At 39.1% G+C, this 18,532-nt stretch overlaps 1 protein-coding gene across 1 annotated transcript in view; it reads left to right on the forward strand.

Annotated features, from left to right (window-relative positions):
* igdcc3 (immunoglobulin superfamily, DCC subclass, member 3) overlaps positions 1-17,396 on the forward strand; it is a 64,502-nt gene extending 47,106 nt beyond the window's left edge. Inside the window, exons 8-14 of the mRNA XM_003442396.5 lie at positions 2,748-2,995; positions 5,224-5,388; positions 5,661-5,849; positions 6,066-6,170; positions 7,958-8,093; positions 8,242-8,452; positions 8,570-17,396. Of these exons, the coding sequence (XP_003442444.1) occupies positions 2,748-2,995; positions 5,224-5,388; positions 5,661-5,849; positions 6,066-6,170; positions 7,958-8,093; positions 8,242-8,452; positions 8,570-8,695 (1,180 nt within the window). The 3' untranslated portion in view covers positions 8,696-17,396. The remainder of the gene's footprint in view (positions 1-2,747; positions 2,996-5,223; positions 5,389-5,660; positions 5,850-6,065; positions 6,171-7,957; positions 8,094-8,241; positions 8,453-8,569) is intronic.
* The last annotated feature ends 1,136 nt before the right edge of the window (positions 17,397-18,532 follow it).

Genomic DNA, 18,532 nt, shown 5'->3' on the forward strand with positions numbered 1-18,532 from the left:
CGATGTCAGTGCTGCTGAGAACTGAAATGCCACTTTGCTCATGTTCCCTTTCACAGATCTAGGAGGCTAAAATTCTTAGCAATAATGTTCCAGGATCTTTGGACAATGCCTGCTATTTCACTCATTTTCAGTCCATTCCTTATACAATTTTTAGAGGAATTTGTTGGTGTTTATTAAGCCACTTAACACTGACCTCTAAACCGTAAGTCACCATAAAAAGGGCACCTTACTCAAAGGATGAACCTGCTTTGTGTCTACATATAACAACCAACTTAGCAAAGAAACAAATTCTATGTTAAAGCACAAAGCACAGGACGAGCCTGTCACAAAACACATAATTTGTTCCCATCTAGGCGACTCTATGAAAATTGTCAACGGTAACACAGTTTGTCAGCATGTCCTTTAAAAATCTGATAAAATATAAAGAGAAGAGGGGTAGTTCAAGATTTACACATTACTTTCTAATAGCTCATCTATATTTTGATTTCTTTTCCTCATAGCAGCGTAGTGAGGAAGGTCTATTTAAGATAATGCTTCCTGTTCATCAAAGAAAACTCACATTCTGCTGTACCAACTCTTACAAACTGCACTTGACAGAGTAGCGGGATATTGCAGTATATATTAAAGTCCTGTGGCATTCAGTTTCCTCGCTTAAAGGTAAAAACACAGCGTGAGAGCCACAAACCCGACAGTTTACTTCCCTTTATCTGACAAATGCTTCTGAACTCTAGAAATAACATGACCAAGGGGTGCACCATCTTGAAGGTATAGCTCAGTCCGTTTCATATTCATATTTTCTTTGGCATATATAATACTTTAAATACAGCAGAAATAGCCTTGACATAACAATGACATGAAGAAATGCTTTACACTGCAGTGCCTCATTTCCATAGTATGTTAAATGTTTTACTATTTTTTTCTTTTGCTTGAAGACAGGCAGGATGTGAAAAGTGGATTATGTATTCTTGTCTAAAAACACCTACACAACCTACACATGTACATACATAAGGTAAACACATGCACACACACAGTGCTCCCCTATATTTATTCTATAACAGAGGACAACCCAGGTAGGAGGGAAGCGATAGAAGTAGAGAAAAATGAGGACAAAGAGCAGCGTGTCAGAGGTTTGATAGAAAGGTGTGTGCGTGTTTGTGTGTGTCCATAGGTAGAGTTCACATGTGTGTATGGAAATGTCACGGTTTATACTGATGTGGGCAAATTTGATTTTTTTGAAGCACTGATATAAATTTATCTACTGCCATGGGAGATTCAGTTCATGATGAATCTAGTATGCGCTCCGCATGATTGAGGACCTTCTGTTCTTACTGCTGCTGCCTGCTGTCTGTGCCACAAATCACTTTTTCTCTCATCCAGCTGAACACAGTAACTCGTGCTCTTGACTTTATGTCACAGTCATCTTTTGTTCTGTGTGGTCCTTACCAGGAGAAAGATATACTACATTAAATGGATTTATTCAAGCATGAGTATCTCTTGAGACTTTGTTAAAAAACACTGTACTTTTTTACTTTATGACATTTGAAGACTTCAGTCAAAAGCTGTTTTCCCGACGTGCGCTGGAGCCTAGAAGAACTTGTCTAGACATTGCCAATTAGAGATGCATGTTACAGCATAGATGGCTGATGTTTTCAGCTAGCAGCTTAAGCACTCTTTAATCTGCCAGCTCTAAAGAAATTACGGTGTGCTACACTTGTGTAATGACAACTTTAAAAAAAAATGTTCGAACGTGATTCCTGCAGTTTATGTGTGTAAACTGTCAAAAGTTGGTTTTGAAAATTAAAATTGTGAAAATTAGTAGTAATGTTTGGACAGCAGTAGAGAGAATACTACACAGTGGTGGAGCAAGACAATTTTTATAATGGTGGGGAGGTTGAGCTCATTTCTTGCATAGAGATGAGTTAAAACGCTACAGGACAAACAGTTTTTGTGTTTTGGGGTTTTCTTTGTTAACACTCGCTCTTATTTAATATACACAATTTACATTTTTTTCCTTTTCGATTGTGAACCATTGCTGATACTGTAAAGCTCATAAGATATTTACAATTTTAAAAAGTTCACTGTTTAAATGAGTCCATGAAGGAAAAGTAGCTGTAGAGAAACAGTTCTGTAAACAGAAAGTTCCAAGGAGAAAACCAGTCATTACCGGATGCTGTTCAAGTTTTAAAATATTACAGCCTGGACACAGCTTCACCACTGGTCTTGTGTAGAGGGCAGACTTTATAGTCTGGTTGCCATGGCCACACCATGGGTCTGCCACCGATGCTATGATTAAAGAGGATATGTTGTTGACGCTGTGAGCAGAAAATTTCAAAATCTAAACTTGTGTTTGCAACTCCTGTTTTTTTATTTTTTTATTTAAGCCAACATGGGCAGTTACTTTTCACAGATTTCAACAGTTTTTGTAGCATTTCATCTAAACTTCAAGTATGTGAGTCACATAGTACAGAACAGTTTCTTTCTTACAGTTGGTAAGAAGCATTACCGCCATCAGTGGCACTGGATCAACATAATAGGTTTAAAGGCTAAAGAAGGCACCTAAATGCCTCATAGAATTTAAGGCAGAGAATTCACCTGCTCAAACACGAGGTGCAGCTATTGCACTGCTAGTAAAGCAATAGTAAGAATCTTACGTTCCACATTTGTGCCAGAGAAACTAAACTTCCTTGTTTCCTTTCTTCTTTCCCACACTCTCTGCTTCCTGCTTCTCTCCTCTGCTGTTTCCACAGCACACTGACGATATATGGCATCAGCCAGGATGACGAGGCTATCTACCAGTGCATCGCTGAGAACAGCGCGGGCTCTACGCAGGCCAGTGCCCGCCTCACGGTGCTCTGGGCTGATGGACTGCCTGGCGTTCCCACCCACGTGCAAGCAGAGGCCCTCTCCCCCACCACCATACAGGTGTCCTGGAGGGAACCCGATAAAAACACTCAGGACATCATCGGTTATGTGCTCCACATCCGCCGGACCTCAGGTGGGGCTTCTTGAAGATCCAGATACAGTTTAAAGCAAAGCTTTAGTTAAAACAAGTGTGACATGAAGTCTCCGTCAAAAGGCATGCCAGGTGAGATGAGAGGAGGCAGAAAAGAAACAGAGGCCTCTTAACGTGGAATAAATCAGCTCTGAAAGTAAATAAGTGTTTGAGGAGCCCCATGACATTGAAGAATTAGGAATGGATGCGGCTAAATTCATTCACATAACTACAAATGGCAGCAAACAAGAGAACGCTGCCACACTTTCATTACAATTCAATTATGTAAATAAGCTGCTACAGTAATGAAATGATGAGGAACGGCACCGACACAGACAAAGATGGTCCTGAGGCACAAAAGCGATTCGCAAGCACTGCTCACACACACACACACACACGTCACTTCAGGTTAATGCTTCACTTCAGTTTATTTCATTTATTTATCACGCCGCTTCAAACTAGCAGCCATCGTTGTAACAGTCATACAAATTATTGGTAAGGTAAAACCCTTCATTAGCAGTAAGTGCAGGTTTCTAGTAGTAGAGTCTGAGAGATGTCAAATCTAATGTGTAGTTTGGTGTGTCAGACTTTGGAAGAGTTATCACATTAATGTTAAATGAGAAATGAGAAACAAGAAACAACGACCAAGGTGACAGTCACAGCTACAGCTATGCCTATGGAAAATTCATGTTTTAGTATTTTATGCTACATTTACACTGAATTACCTCGACACATACTTTTGTTTAAAGATAAACAAAGAGGTGGATCCAAGGTCTACAGAAAGAAAAGAAATGGAAAAACAACAAGAAGCTGTTTTCACATGTCAGCAATGCGACCTCAAACCTTCAGGGAGAAAACAACTTTGCAAAATGGTAGATTAGCCCTTTAAAGCCTGAACCATGAAATAACTGCCAGAGTGTTTATTAAACTTTTTCACAAAAAAATTTCCATATATGAGTTTTGATTTATAGCATATTTGCTACATCTGCATTTTATTTGTGATTTATTGCTTAAAAATGTATTGTACACTCTTTCAAAGATGAGGATGTACACATCCGGGACAGAGAAGAAGGCTAGTTTGAGCTTTGAGTCAAGGCGGCCATTTACGTGAGAAGGGAAAGACCATCTCAGAATCGAAGAGGGAGTCTAAGGCTACAAGTTTCACCATCTTATAATGTTGTGACTGCTCTCTGCAAATAGTCAAATAGCTCATGATCGTTGATCAATAATCATGACAAATTACTTATTAAAGGTCATGAAACCGACCGCACCAAGTGGTGCCAGTGTCGGCCATTATGCACATGTACTGTTTATAAGGTGGGGAAACCTGCATTCAGCTGACACTGAAGAAGTCACTTGGATGAGTGATGAAAAGTGTCTCCTACTGAAAATGCTACGTCCAGATGAACAGAATCAGCTTTCTGGGATTTATTTTGGGTTTTCAGGAGGGAGAGGAAATCACACTGATGATGCAGAAGCATCAAATACTTAAAAAACCTGTATCTATCAGATACACTCTGTGTTAAGGGGTAACAGACTGACTGATCTCTGATCCCCAACTGTTTTGGATGTTTAAATTGGTGCTCCTCTGTCAGGTGGTGTCTAGAAAAGTCCGTACATACCACTAATGCCACTACAGACGGCTACAATAATGATAACTCGATAACAGCATGCCTCATTTATTTATTTTCTTTACCTTGTGGGTATGGTACAATTAACCGTGTGTGTTTTTTACTTGTTTTTATGGGGAGACCATTGCAGCACCAGCTGACGTTCCCCTCAGTTGATCTATGAACTGATGATTAAGGGACCTGAGAGACGACTAATAGTATCTCCTGTAATTTCCTCTCCACCGTGGCGTGGCCCAGTGGATTGAGGGCTAGATGTAGATAGTGGTTATGGTTGGATGAATTGCTGAATTAAAAGCAATAAAATGCTTTAACACATCCTGAACAACTCTCCCGATTCCTCCCTCCATCTTCTTATGCCGCCTCTGCAATTCACCCTGAGGCCCAGAGTGATACTAAATTAGCTATTAAATACTGTAAATGCTTTGATAAAACCCACTGAAGTGGGCAGTAAGCACAAGTGCTAATAGAAACATATTATTTTCCATCTTTTTTTTTCCTTTTCCCATTGATGTCTTTCCTATTTTTCTTACAAACGTTTTCAAACTTCGTCTCCTCCTTTATTTTATTCCCCTTCTTCTTCCTCCACCCTTCTTCCTTCAGACCCAGCGGAGATGGAATACGAGGAGGCCGTCAGTAAGGTCACGCTGCAGCAGATCATCCGGGACCTGGAGCCCTCCACCAATTATACCTTCTATGTGAAGGCCTACACATCCCATGGGGCCAGCAAACCTTCGGACAGTGTCACCGAGAGCACTCATGGAGAGGGTGAGTTGGCGGAAATAAAAAAAAAAAAGAAATATCAAGACTCCCACAGGATTTGTAGCATAGGTAAAACACATGATTTCCCCTTAATTATTGCAGAACATCCATAAAACATAAGACAAATTGGCCTGCTATCACTGCTTTATATTTTAGAGCTCATTCATCCTGAGGAAAAAAGTAAAAATATTATTGCTCACATTTTATTTTTGCCACACCTGATCAAATTTCTGATAGTTGTTTAACTACTTTGGTTTACATTTTGTTTTGTGTTGCAGTGCCAGCTCCTCCTTCCCTCTACACAAAGGTGGTGAACAGCAGTGTTGTACAAGCAACATGGGAGTCCTCCTCCAAGATGGGCCAGCCTCAGGGCTTCAGGCTGTATTACAGGAGAGCGCACACACCACTGTTCACTGGGCCCATCACCTTCCCTCGCAACATCACCCAGTACAACATCACTCATCTGGGTGAGACATGACAGCTGACTGTATCATTGCTTTTATTGGTAATTAGCGTCACACGTCGTAAGCGCTGATGAGCGGGCCTGTGATGCAGAATGGTTTGTTAATGCACTTTAGTGGGTTTACATAGTTGTTTTTGCCAAGAGCTAAAAATATGTCACTAACAGCTCGTGGTGCTTATTTTTGATTTTTTTTATGCTTTCTTTGTTTCCTTTTGTTCAGATTCCTCACTGGTCTATGAGATAAAGTTGATTGCTCACAACCAGCATGGAGATGGGAATGCCACCATACGATTTGTTTCACTTCGGGAGGCAGTGGCCAAATCAGGTGAATTTTTCTTTATTATTTTTTCCATCACTTAAAATACAGTCATCTTGAAATGTGGACATATGGAAGTGTACAGTCTGCCCACATCTCCATATCACGTTCTCCAAGGACAAAAAAAATCTCAGGAAGACAGACAGTGGAGAAAAAAAGATTATATAACAATACACCTAACAAAAAGGGAAACAATAAACTGAGAATAATAGAAATGCATTTACAGTAGTTGATCTGAAAAGAGCTTCCTGGGACATTGTAACATATTGGTTCAGTGGAAAAACAAAACTGAAGTTTGAATCAAATACTATGATGTGAATTAAAAAAATAAAATATTATCATCATGCACATGATGATGTATGGATTAGTGAGATGGCGCTGTCCCACAGGTCATCTGATTATCTCACCAATGTCCATTTCCAGAGGTGGAGAGGCTTCCCATATGCATCATCTCTATATATCATAGACTACGTGTCCATGGGTTTAATCCTTTTTATATTGATTGATTTTGTGAGCCTCACGTAATACGTCTTTCTGACGGTATTGAGGTAGGATGAAAAATATTTCAAGAAAAAAATTGTTTGCCTGGAAATGTAAGAAAAAAGTAATGAATGGTGTGTCATGCCAAGATGGGTCAGCAAATAAGACAAATCCAAAACCAGGAGTCAGGATTTGAATCCCAGAATGAACTGTCAGAGTGGAAATAAATGGTTAAAGGTCATTTGAGAGAAGCGAAGTGTCTCTGAAAAACTTAAATGTTTTCTTTATTGGATCTGCATTTTGACTTAATGCATTTTGAACTACAGGATTTAATCTTTCAGTGATGCCAGCGAGAAAAACTAGATCACAGAAGGTCTGTTTGTCTAGTATATTTATTTAGAAATGGTGTTTGCCCAATCCTGCAATTTGGATCTCTCGGGGCGTGCTTTTTGAATACAAGAGACTGATGTACTACAAAGATAAAAAGAAATACAGTTATATCACCCCTTCCTTTGATCTTGCTATAAAAAGAGTATCTTTACTGGGTCTCTCGCCTCTTTCTCTTTCTCCCAATCTCGTATCTGTCTGCAAAGTGTAGACTTTGGCCTACACAGGCTCATCAAATGATTTCTGCCCTCTGATCCTCAGTATGGCGCATATGAGCTGACATACCTGACTCACTTCATCCTCACTAAAAACGATTTGCTGGTTTTTTTTCAAGTATTGCTGCTGCATTTCTATCGTTCCACTTTATCTTGGAAGAAGTGGACCTTTAACACAAAAGGTCTGCCCAGTGTGGGCTGCAAGATTCTACGAGCAGTCTGGGGAAGTGTAGTGAAGGCCAAGCAAATCTTGCATCATCTAGCATGCTGTGGGTGTACATCACCAAAGCCCTCCTCCACGAAGTTGTTTCTCTGTTACTTGGATTCCAGGTTTGTTCTTTATCAGACTGGTCCAGGACTTGAGGCATGGTTTAACTGAGATGACAGGTAGAAAAACCCAATAAATCACAAGAATCATTACTCAAAAAAAGGGCTAAATGTGGTTGGAGTACAGGGTGGATTTGAATTAAATATGACCGTATATCGAAGAGATGTCTTCACTTGTTGCCACTACCCCTTATACCGCTGCAGTGACCCACCAAATATGGAAATATTTTCACACAGCTACACACTGCCCCACATCAATACAGAGCATGAAAGTAGATTAGTCTCACATAACATCTTTTGTATCAGTCAAGTTGACCTTCATGCCACATAAACAGTCCAAGCTCACCCAGCTGTGATGTGACCGTGTTGTGTGCAATATCTCCTCAGTGTTGGACGGCCCATGCGACTGTGTGAAAGATGAGCAGGGCAAAACATCCACCACGGGCATCATAATCGGCATTCACATCGGCATTACCTGCATCATCTTCTGCGTGCTCTTCCTCGTCTTCAGCTACCGTGGCAGGTCAGAACTAGCACGACGTGCACATTCATGAGGCAGTTAATGGTGCCGGTGGAATAACTTGCCAATAGTTGCTGTTAAAGGGTCTATTTCTATCGTGTGTATAGAATCAGGCAAACGTTTAATGTGTGAATGTTCATGTAATCCCCAGATTAATGATGTGTAAGACAGTTCAGGCCACCCCCCAGGCAGGGAACGGCGCTGCTGTGGACTCTTCTTCGTCTTCCCAGGGAGCCTCTGGGCTTAACGGGGCTGCCAGAAGAGAGATGGAGGTCAATGGCAGCGCAGCGAGGAAGAAAGTGGTTGACAGCAATGAGCTTGAGAGCCTTTTCATGCAGCCGAACACAAGAGATATGTGCATGGTAGGTCCTCAGAGTGAGAAGAGGGAGAAAAGCTATGTTAAAGGAAAAAAAGTATATTCTATCTAAGCTAAAACTAAATGAAGTATACTCAGTCTGATTGTTTACATGTGTTTTCAGTCTGATTCCTACATGCTGAATGACACCCAGCTGTCTACGATACCGCTGGATGAGTTTGCCGTGGAGAGGGAAACCCAATTCCGAGAGACTCCTGCAGCAGGAGCAGCTCAGCAGGACCAAGGCTAATGATGTATGAAGGCCAATTCACACGACACTGTCCAGTGTCCACACAGACTTTTCTCTCACTCAGGTTGACAGATTGTTGTTGTTTTTTCAAAGTCGTCATTCCTTTTGTGCAAAGACTTTTTTTTTATAAAGGAGTTCTGGAGGATCTAGGACTGTATATCTGGTCTGGGCTGTTTCTATCTTGGGAGCCCGATGAATTTTTAGTTTTTGTTTTGGTCTTTGGTTAATTTCCTGGTGTTGGGCAGCACAGAAGACAGAGGCCCCAGAATGTCCTTGTTATACAATGGTTTTATTTTTAAGTTTATAAATATATGTATATATATAAATATATACACTATATCTTTATCACTTATATGTCAAAGCGGTTATAAGTTATTGGTCTTATCTCTACTTTTCCGTGGATGTCAAAGACTCCTGCTGCCTACTCTCACCTACCAATGATTCCACCTTCTTGTTCACAGAAGATCTCAGCCTTCTTCCAGGGATTCGATATATTCTGCCTCAGGACTTTGTTTCGGTGATATCAACATTTTTTTTTATGAGTTTTCGGCCTTCATGCAGGCGTTAGACTTGGCTGCGTGAACCTTGCGATAGAAAGAAAAGAAAGAAACCTACCTCAGCCGGAATGAATGTGTAGTGGGAAGCTTTTAGGGACTTTACCTTCCCCTGTGCTCACAGTTACTTTACATGCAGAGGAATTGGTTTGGAAGTGACAAAATCAGGTGCCGCTCTACCTCAGATGTCAAGAATCATCTCTCTTCTCCTGCTTGTCGAAGTAAAACAGAAAAAATAAAGAAAACAAAAAAAAAAAGTATCCAACATAAAGCACTTCCAAATGCTGAAATTAATGTTCTACCTCAAGATAACAATGTTAATGTTGTCGCTGTTGTTGTTGTTTGTCTGTTTATTGCATAATGAAAAACCCTCTTTTGGCCCTTTGTGAAGTCCTGGCTTCCCTCTGTTGATGAATATGGTGTTTGTAGATACAGCGTCAGTACCTCATGCAAGCTGACAGACTGATAACATGTTGGACGAGTTACGGTGTGTTGGAAATATGTATGAATTATGCTAATCTATTGTAAGCCTTTTGCTAGATTTGACTTTATTTTAAAGATTGTAATTTTTTTTCCCACCGTAGTTGCTTCAGTTGAATGACAAGACTGTTAGAGATACACTGCATTGTTAATGACATCTTAAAGACTAATTGTGCATGAGATGAGATGTCATGTGAAGTTTTATTGATTAAAATAAGCAAAACACTTAATGCATAGACAACATAGATGTAGCTACAATTGGCATTGTGATTTAATTGTGTCCGCTTGCATGCATGTGTGATTTTATTTTAAATGGAATGGATGGGGTTTTTTTTTTTTTAAATAGATAAAACTAAATTGAGCACAAATGTTAACAGAAAATGGCCCGTGTCCACAAATAGTTTGGATAATATTTTTGGAAAATTTGCTTATTGGCTTTCTTGCTGGCAGATGAAACCGCTCTCATTTCATCTTTTGTCAGTTTTAAGGTCATAGCTGTTTGGCAAGTAGCCTAGTCCTAATTCCAAAATTGTTGTTAACCATCCCCGGTTTCTTAGATGGTTAGATGAGGGGATTAAAAATCGAAATTCTCTAACACATGCTATTAAATATATCTTTTTTTAATATATAAAAAAGCCAAAGCTTAAAAACAACTATTTGGAAGAGATTTGTCTATTAAATACACGTATCTGCTATTTCTTTTATTTTGTCCTGTTATCTAATATTTAACTGTAGTTTTGACAGCAGAGATATGAGAGCGGTATTTAACCTCTGGAAAGAAAGCAAAACAAGCTCTAATTTATTTTTTTTGACAGCAGTGTATCTCTAAACTTTTTATGAATATTTGTGTCAGCATCACCTTCTTATTTTGTTTTCACATCACATTTCCAACCTCCTTTACAAACGCAGCAGTAGCCTTTTATTTCTCTTCTGGTGCCCAGTAGACGTAACAGTTGCCGGTTAAGCTTGTTTACTGTTACTCTTCTCAAAACTATACTTGCTGCTCAGCCTTCTCCCTCCTATCAACGCTGACTATGTGCTTCAGGTGCTTATAATATCTTTGAATGCTGACGAGCACAGACAGAGAGCTGGCTGAGGGAGATGGGCGGTTGTTGGGTAGCTAAACAATTACAGGGCTTTTCTCTCGCCGGCTCTCTGCTCAGTGTTGTCACTTGCTGTACAGGAACTGATTTGATGCATTATGGTTACCTACCTCAACCTTGTTGTTGGCCTTTCTCTCAGGTCTTAATGAAGGACACGTACAGAATATAAACAATGAAATTAATGTATATATATATCTACAGTCGTGTGACACAGTAAGTATATCTCATGGAAATTGCTGGCTTTTATTACATACTGGAGCAAGCAAAAACCAGGTCATCTTTGAAACAATGCCTGAAGATAACCACTCAACTTTTTACTGAACAAAAATAGCAGAAGAAGTTAAGCTTAAACTCAAATACATCAGAAGCTAGTGTTGCCCAATATAGCAGTAATTACATCTTGTAAGCCACCTGCTCAGTTTTAACAAGGCTCTTCACCTGAAAAACTGCTTGTTATCGGTGCCCTAGCAGGGCCTGCTTTGCTCCAGAGGATGTATCTGGCTCATTCTCCAGCCTGGAGTAACAAATCTTTGTGCAGCCGTTTCTGTGGCGAGTACTTAAAGCCAGAGAGAGGAGCGCTCTAGTGCCAGAGAGCCTTTTTGTATTGCGGCTTGTGAGCTGTGTGTCTGTGGTTACTTGTGGTGCGTCTTAGTTGAATTCCCAGGTGGATTTTTCAACTGGTACGCCCCCTGAGGTCAGACTTCCAATTAGCAAATTCAGCACAGCCCCACCAACCCAGACTTAATAATTCAGTTTGGCAGCAAGTTACGTAAACATTAGTAAAACTATAGGGAAATGTGGGGGCTCATCCGGGATTTTGAAAAAGAAGGCCTTGAGACCACCTTTGTTTTGTTTTGTTTTTTCTTTTGTTATTTTTGTTTTGTTTTGGGGTTGGGGTTTTGGGGGGGGGGGTGTTATACATTTGGCTGGCATGGCAGGTGTTGCTTACTGAGTATATGACTTTCCAGTTAAATCCTGTGTGTCCAGCTAAGTTACTTTAGTTCTTCCTTCTGGCCATTTTTTGTTGTGCTGCCTTTTTTATTTTTGGAATAATACTGCAGGGTGATAATTTTCCTGGTGGTTGTGAGCAATTCAAGACACAACAGTTGGGGTTCTGCTCTTGGGACTGAGTGGCCACTCCTGGACAAATTGACAGTCTTGAACAGTGTTTCACTTGTTGTGAAGCAAAGTGTAAATATTTATTTGATATTATTGGGCAATCTTTTGAAATTCTTTTCCAGACTGTAAGCGAAGCACAACAAATATTTTCTTTGTAGCTGATCAGTTTGAAAACTTTTCATTTTACCGTATATGGTATTGTTTTATAGATATCACCTTTATCTACAGGCATTGTTTCCTAAGGGATCAAATGTTTGCCCCAATATGTCAAAAAATAAATAAATTCACACGACTGTATAATATAAATACATAAAAAATTGCAATTGTCAAAATATGCTGGACAGACAGAGTCAATAGAAACAGACACAATAGGAGGGGGAACATTTTAGGACCTTTATGTTGTGCACTAATTATTTAAGCAGTTCAAGTTCATGCTTAATTTGTAGTGATTGTTACTTTTATTACTAGCACATCCATTTTTTTCAGTAGTGATTTACTTTATGTCTTCTCTAAACATAAATAAGTTTAACTGAATCAAAAGTGGGTGGCACGTACAACTCGACATCATGCACACAGAAAAAACACTTTCAAACCTCTTTGGTGCATCCAGGTATGAGATACTGTAAACAGTAAAATGCTGACACTAGCACTTTTTTATGAAAATGAGCTTGTCATGTCTCTGCTGCCTTAAGTAACTAACATTAGTGTAAGATGATTGCATTTAACATCAGCCATCACCTTTGATTGAATCCATGGTGTTGAACGCAAAATGCTTCCTGGTGCTACTCCTCAGGCAGCTTTGTGTTATCCATTCATCAGCCTTAATAGTAGGAAGCATATTAACAGCTTCGTTTCTGACAGGTGGCAGGGCATGCAATGGTTCAAAGGTCACAGCATTTTTTAGCCCAGTGGAGCCAACTAATGCAAAATGACCTGTGTTCTACTAATACATCATACATACAGTAGGAGTGCTTTTTAAAAGCATGCTTCGATTATTTCAGCACTGTGTTCAGAATCATACCATCTGGTCATCCACCACATTCAAACTGAGAGTTATACGTGTCCCCACAAAAACAGTAATTCACCTGTCATTTTAATGTGTTATGCAAACCAGCATTAGAGTCAGTCTCACTTTAGTGATCATCTAGGTACTATGTTTTATGCCTTTTAAATTTGTTTGCATATGCGTATTTCTTTGCATTTCTCTGGTATCTATTTCATGCATTTAATTGTACACTGTGTTGTTGATATCATAACCAGTGCTGGGGGAAAAAAGAAATGGCAACTGTCAAAACAGTAGAACAAATGCTTGACCTAAATGTCTCCTCTGTGTATATTCACTAACTGCAGATTAGTTTCTCTCTGGGGCTCCTGCAGCTTTAATCAGTGTTTTCACCTCTGTGGAGAGAAATTTCACAAAGGACACAATGGGTATTTTTTTCTTCCTTACTTTGTTCCTCAGTCCCTTGGTGTCATTTAAGGTTAATGTCCTCTTGCAGGAAATTGTGCACCACTGTGGATTTGACAGGCGTTAGTGTCATACGGGCGTTTAACCTGATTCACCGTGGATGCGGTGCGGTGATCATCATGTTTACTTGATTAGACTTTGATAGGTCAGGTTGTCATATTGCTGTATAATATTAGAACCTGTGTGATTTATTGGGGTGCTTAAAGCTGTTCTCACTGACTGACTGGTGCTGTAATCCATCAACTGAGGGGAGCAGGTGATTCTTTTGCTGATATGGTTAGTCAAACTGAGGCCTTTGTCTTACATATTCTGCAGTCTTGAGAAGTGTTTCATCACTAAACGCTGCTCTTGTCAGTGAGACAGCCTCCTTTGTTCCTTGTTCAAGAATCCTGACCTTTGGTCAGGGAGGGCGTGTGCTCAGGGACTCTCTGATCCTGTGTTATATGCATCTCAGCCGGCCATACAGTTGGCGTACTGGACTTGACTTTCCTCAATTTCTGCTTTGTGCCCAGTTCAGACAGATTTGCTGCAAGGAATGCCATCGTTGTCTGTCATTAAAACTGGAATTGTTATGCTTTTACTGCTTTCTGTGATATACATAGCTGTCGCAATGGTCATGACCAAAGATTCAAACAATGGTTTCAAAATATCTGCAAGTAAGCCCAAAATCTCAGGCTCTGCTCTAAATTCTCAATTTCAGACAGATTTTTCTACTCTAAAAAGAAGGGAAAAAAAGAGGGGATATACCTGGTATGGTCACTTCAGGTACGTCTCTCCGGCTATGTTTAAACTTTGTGTTTGCAAAGGGCAGCCAATCAGAAGAAAGTTGGTAATTGAAGTTTGTACTACTTGTTTCAGACAAGATAAAATTAAGAGCTTCATCAAAGCCCAGCATAAGATAGGTAAGGTTTACTCTGAACTGTGAATCGTACAAAGCTATCCTCATCAAAAATATTCAATTATAAATGAGCACAACAGGTCCACTTTAACTTGCTCAGAGAAGGTGTTGGCAGGATAATGGTTATTTAACTGTCATTTTGCCTTTGTTTGGCTCCTCTGATAGGAAAAGGAACATTTGTCATAAAACAGTTCATCCGCCCCTTAAGTGTACCGAGGGGTGATGAAAACAGGGAGGCACATTCACATTTGCATCATGTTACAATTTCAGCAGAAGAAATCATGTGACAATAGTAACATTCACAAGGACAATCTAGATTTTTATAAGAATATGCTGCTTTTCTTTACTTTGTATATTAAATAGAATAATTTGGGGGTTCGACTCTGGGTCAGGCAAGAAAAAACAAAAACACAAAAAACATTTTAAATAAGCTTGAGCTTTAGAGAAATTAGTAAAAGCACCATTATCTTAAATTTAGTTGGACCAAATATTTGATCAAATTGACTAAGAAAGTATTTAGAAGAAAAAACCTTTGGCTGGAGCTGTCATTTCTTCATACTTATTCTACTACCCTCAGGTTCTTAAAAATAAAACATCCTGGACTGGGCATGTGCAGGGTTTCTTTCACATATGGTGCCAATATGGCTCCAACTCTTCATGCTCTTATAATACATTGACTAAACACAGGTAACCATATCAAGTCAGGGGGATAAGATAGGCTTAGTCTGGCTAGATTGGCACTGTATTGTTGTATGATGTCTGTTATGAGTGTCAGTGACTCTGTGGTTGATCTCAGTGACAAAGACATTTAGGAGACCCGAAATATTAACTTTTTTCTTTTTCTAATATCCACGCCTAATTCAACTTTGCCCTTTTTTAAAAGTCCTTTACATTATGTGGTACTGATTGTTGTGGCACCAAATGACTATCTGAGCTGACTGTAAATTGATTACATTTCCAGTACATTTATCTCTATGGTGTTCTGCTCTGATACACTGATGACTGTATGTGTCAAATAATGCTGAGTTTCAGGATTTTCTGAGTGATTTATACTGTTGTCAAATGGTGGTTTATTGTAACTGTACTTTAATGTTTGATATCAGTATTATATTTTACATGCTCCTGTCGAGAAAGCAGATTGAATTCAGTATGTTTAAAAATAGAAGGCAGAAAAAAACCCTACAGTGAATCTGCATGAGAAACAAAAAGCTGGTGTGTTATTTTAGACCTAATTGAAAAGTTTTAGTTAATCCTTATTGGCAACACTGTGATATTTAGCCAAATCGTGACAAAAAAATACAAAAAAAAATCTTGTGATCTCAGTATGGTACTATTGATTGTCAGTCTGTTTTGCTGGTGTATATTGATGAAATAGGCTGAGTGACCTTTTTTTCTGTTGACAAATCTAAGTCTGCCTTGTCCTCGCTGATGCCTGATGATCACCTCATTCTCATCCTGTTGCCACCAGTCATCCTCACATGAGTGACTCAGGCTGAGGTCCTGCCAGTGCTGTCACAGTTAAAGTGAAAAAGGTGTCTTTGTTTTCCTTCACAAAGCATCTGCGGTGAGGACAATGTGTGTTTTATATCGACGTTGTCAGCATGAGCTAAAGCCACTCAGTCATCATTTAATCAGCTGCTTAAAAGGAAAAAAGAGCTCCTGAGTAGAATCTACACTGCAGGTGTAAACCGCCCCCCCCCCCCTGCAAAATTTGGTGCCAAGCACTGGAGTGAGCAACAGTTTCGTACGAGAAATGCATTGCTAAATTTCCACATGCACAGCAACTTAAACTTGCAGCACTGCAGGCAAAACAAAATTTAGAAAGTTATGTCAATATGATGTTGACATACTAAACCATGTAGGCGTATGAATGTGTGACCTGTTCTTACCCAGAGTTTCTGGTTTCACCAAGAATTTTGTATAAAAGTAGAAAAAAATGCTGATGGGATTATTTTTAATCATTAAAGCTCTTAACTGAACTATGTTTCCACGCCAAGGATTTAAACCTCCCACACCTTGTCACCACCTCCAGTGCTGAGAAGTGATTGCAGAACTCGAGACTGCATCGGTGAAGTTTAATTACTGGGTTTAAAGCCCACGAAACACATTTCCTTAGTACATTAAATATTTACGAATAAATAAGAAGCAAACAGTTCAGAAAAGAAACCTCCCTGATTATTCAGTTTTAATCTGCTTCATCCAAACACATTCAATTTGCTGTCTGGTGAAAATGCATCTTCTTTTACATGCTGATATATTGTCAATATATTGCATCAAACATTACTTGACTTGGGGCTCACTGTAGTCTCTAATCAGAAGAGGCATTACTTTTAAGCATATTTGGCTCATGATGCTTTTTTTTTAAATCAACATCTTTTAAGAAATTCATCATTATATAAATATCTTATTATATTTTAATGTTGGTTCTAAAAGCAGTGTCTTTATGGTCCAAGTCTGAACCACAATAAAGGGCACCGTAGGAAAAATCTGCCCTGTAGATTTGTTTTTACTGGCTTTACATGCTGTATTAAAATGTGTTAAATTTCTGTTCTATTCTATAACCATTTATTCCCAGCAGGGTTCAAATGAGGTGCCAGAAGTTGAAAAAGAGTAACTATATGGTGTAGCCTGTTTTTTGTTTAAAAAAAAAAAAAAAAACAGTTGCAAAGGAATAAAGGAGCACAATATTTTAAATTTAGCTCATGATCATGCATAATCATGTCTGTCTGTCCGTCTGTCTGCTGAGGTCACTGCCGATATCTGTTTCTCTCCCACAGTTTACTTCAGGTCAACACTAGATAGTTTTAAAAGTGTTCTCAGAGAGCTGTGTCATGGATCACTGCTGTATAAAAAGGTTTTGTTTCTACGCTCTCTCTAGAGACCATGTTGGTGCAACTATAAATTGTAATCTGCATACATATCCACATATACTGTATATACTGTATGTGTGTATGTATATGCTTTAAAGGAAAAATAGACCATTTTTAGTGGTTTGTATTGTTTTAGGGTTCATTGTGCAACACTGATAGGAGAAAAAAAACAATAACAGTGATAATAAACTAGCTCTAGTGATAATGAATCCAGAGTCTGTCTTTATTCTGTGTGCATATATATGTGTGTGTGTGTGTGTATGAGTGAGTGTGTGCACCTGGTGGAAAATAGTGTAATTTATAGCACAGTCGTGAGTTTGCTTGCTTGCTTCCTGCAGTCCGCTGAGATGCAGCAGATCAATCTGGTGCAGGCTGCTTCTCTCCCTTCCCCACATCACCATCCTGTTCTCCTGTTCAGCACATTAACTCATGGCCTCCGTGGCCAGACAAAGAGTATTGAGCACCGGGCCCAGAGCTCCTGGTCGATGAAGGGTGGTGCCGGACTTCTAATCACTGTAAATCCCAGTGCATGACTGCAGACAAAGGAAGAGTCCAATATGAATCAACGTCCTCTCTCTTTCTCACTCTCTCTTTAATATGATTCCAATTTTTTTTTCTCTGTTTGTTTTTGCTGCTTTTTTTTCTAGCATACCTGTTGGTAGTAATATTGTTATATATTGTACTCATGGATGCATCGTGAATTCAGCAACATAATAATAAATAGGTCCTGCAGAGCAGCGTGGAAAGCTTACACAGGATGTTTATTATTAAATTGTAGAAGACTGATTATTCAATCTGAATTTCTGAGCAGTCAAAGGACATTTTATGCATTTTTGCATCCAATTTTCATTTTTTAAGTTTGCTCTTGACCTTGATTCCATTAATTCCTCAGCTATATTTGACCTATTGTATTTACAGTCCTGCTGTCTTTTCTGTTTTTTTGCACAGCAACTTCATATTAAGTGTGCTCACTTTTCAGTTTTACATTCCACTTCATACAACATAAAATGACCCTTTTTATAACTGCCAAGGATTTCTTTTTAGCTTTCCTGATTCCCAGCAAATCATTTAAATAAATCACCTGAGATAATGAATAGGAATGATGGTGAAATTCTAAGAAAATTAATCATTGCACTTTCCGAGTCAATTCAAGGCGGATGTATAGCTGTATAACCATTCAATCTACTTTTTACGACGGTTGCAGCACACAAACCCACTATGTTTATCTTGGAAGAGTCAAGACTACCCACGCAGGAACTTAAACAGAAGAAAAGACAGCCACATTTTACTACTCTTTGTAATTCAATTCACCTCTATACCAGCCCTAACTATATGCTTTACCAAA

Source organism: Oreochromis niloticus, linkage group LG1, assembly GCF_001858045.2.
Source record: "Oreochromis niloticus isolate F11D_XX linkage group LG1, O_niloticus_UMD_NMBU, whole genome shotgun sequence".
NCBI lineage: Eukaryota > Metazoa > Chordata > Actinopteri > Cichliformes > Cichlidae > Oreochromis > Oreochromis niloticus.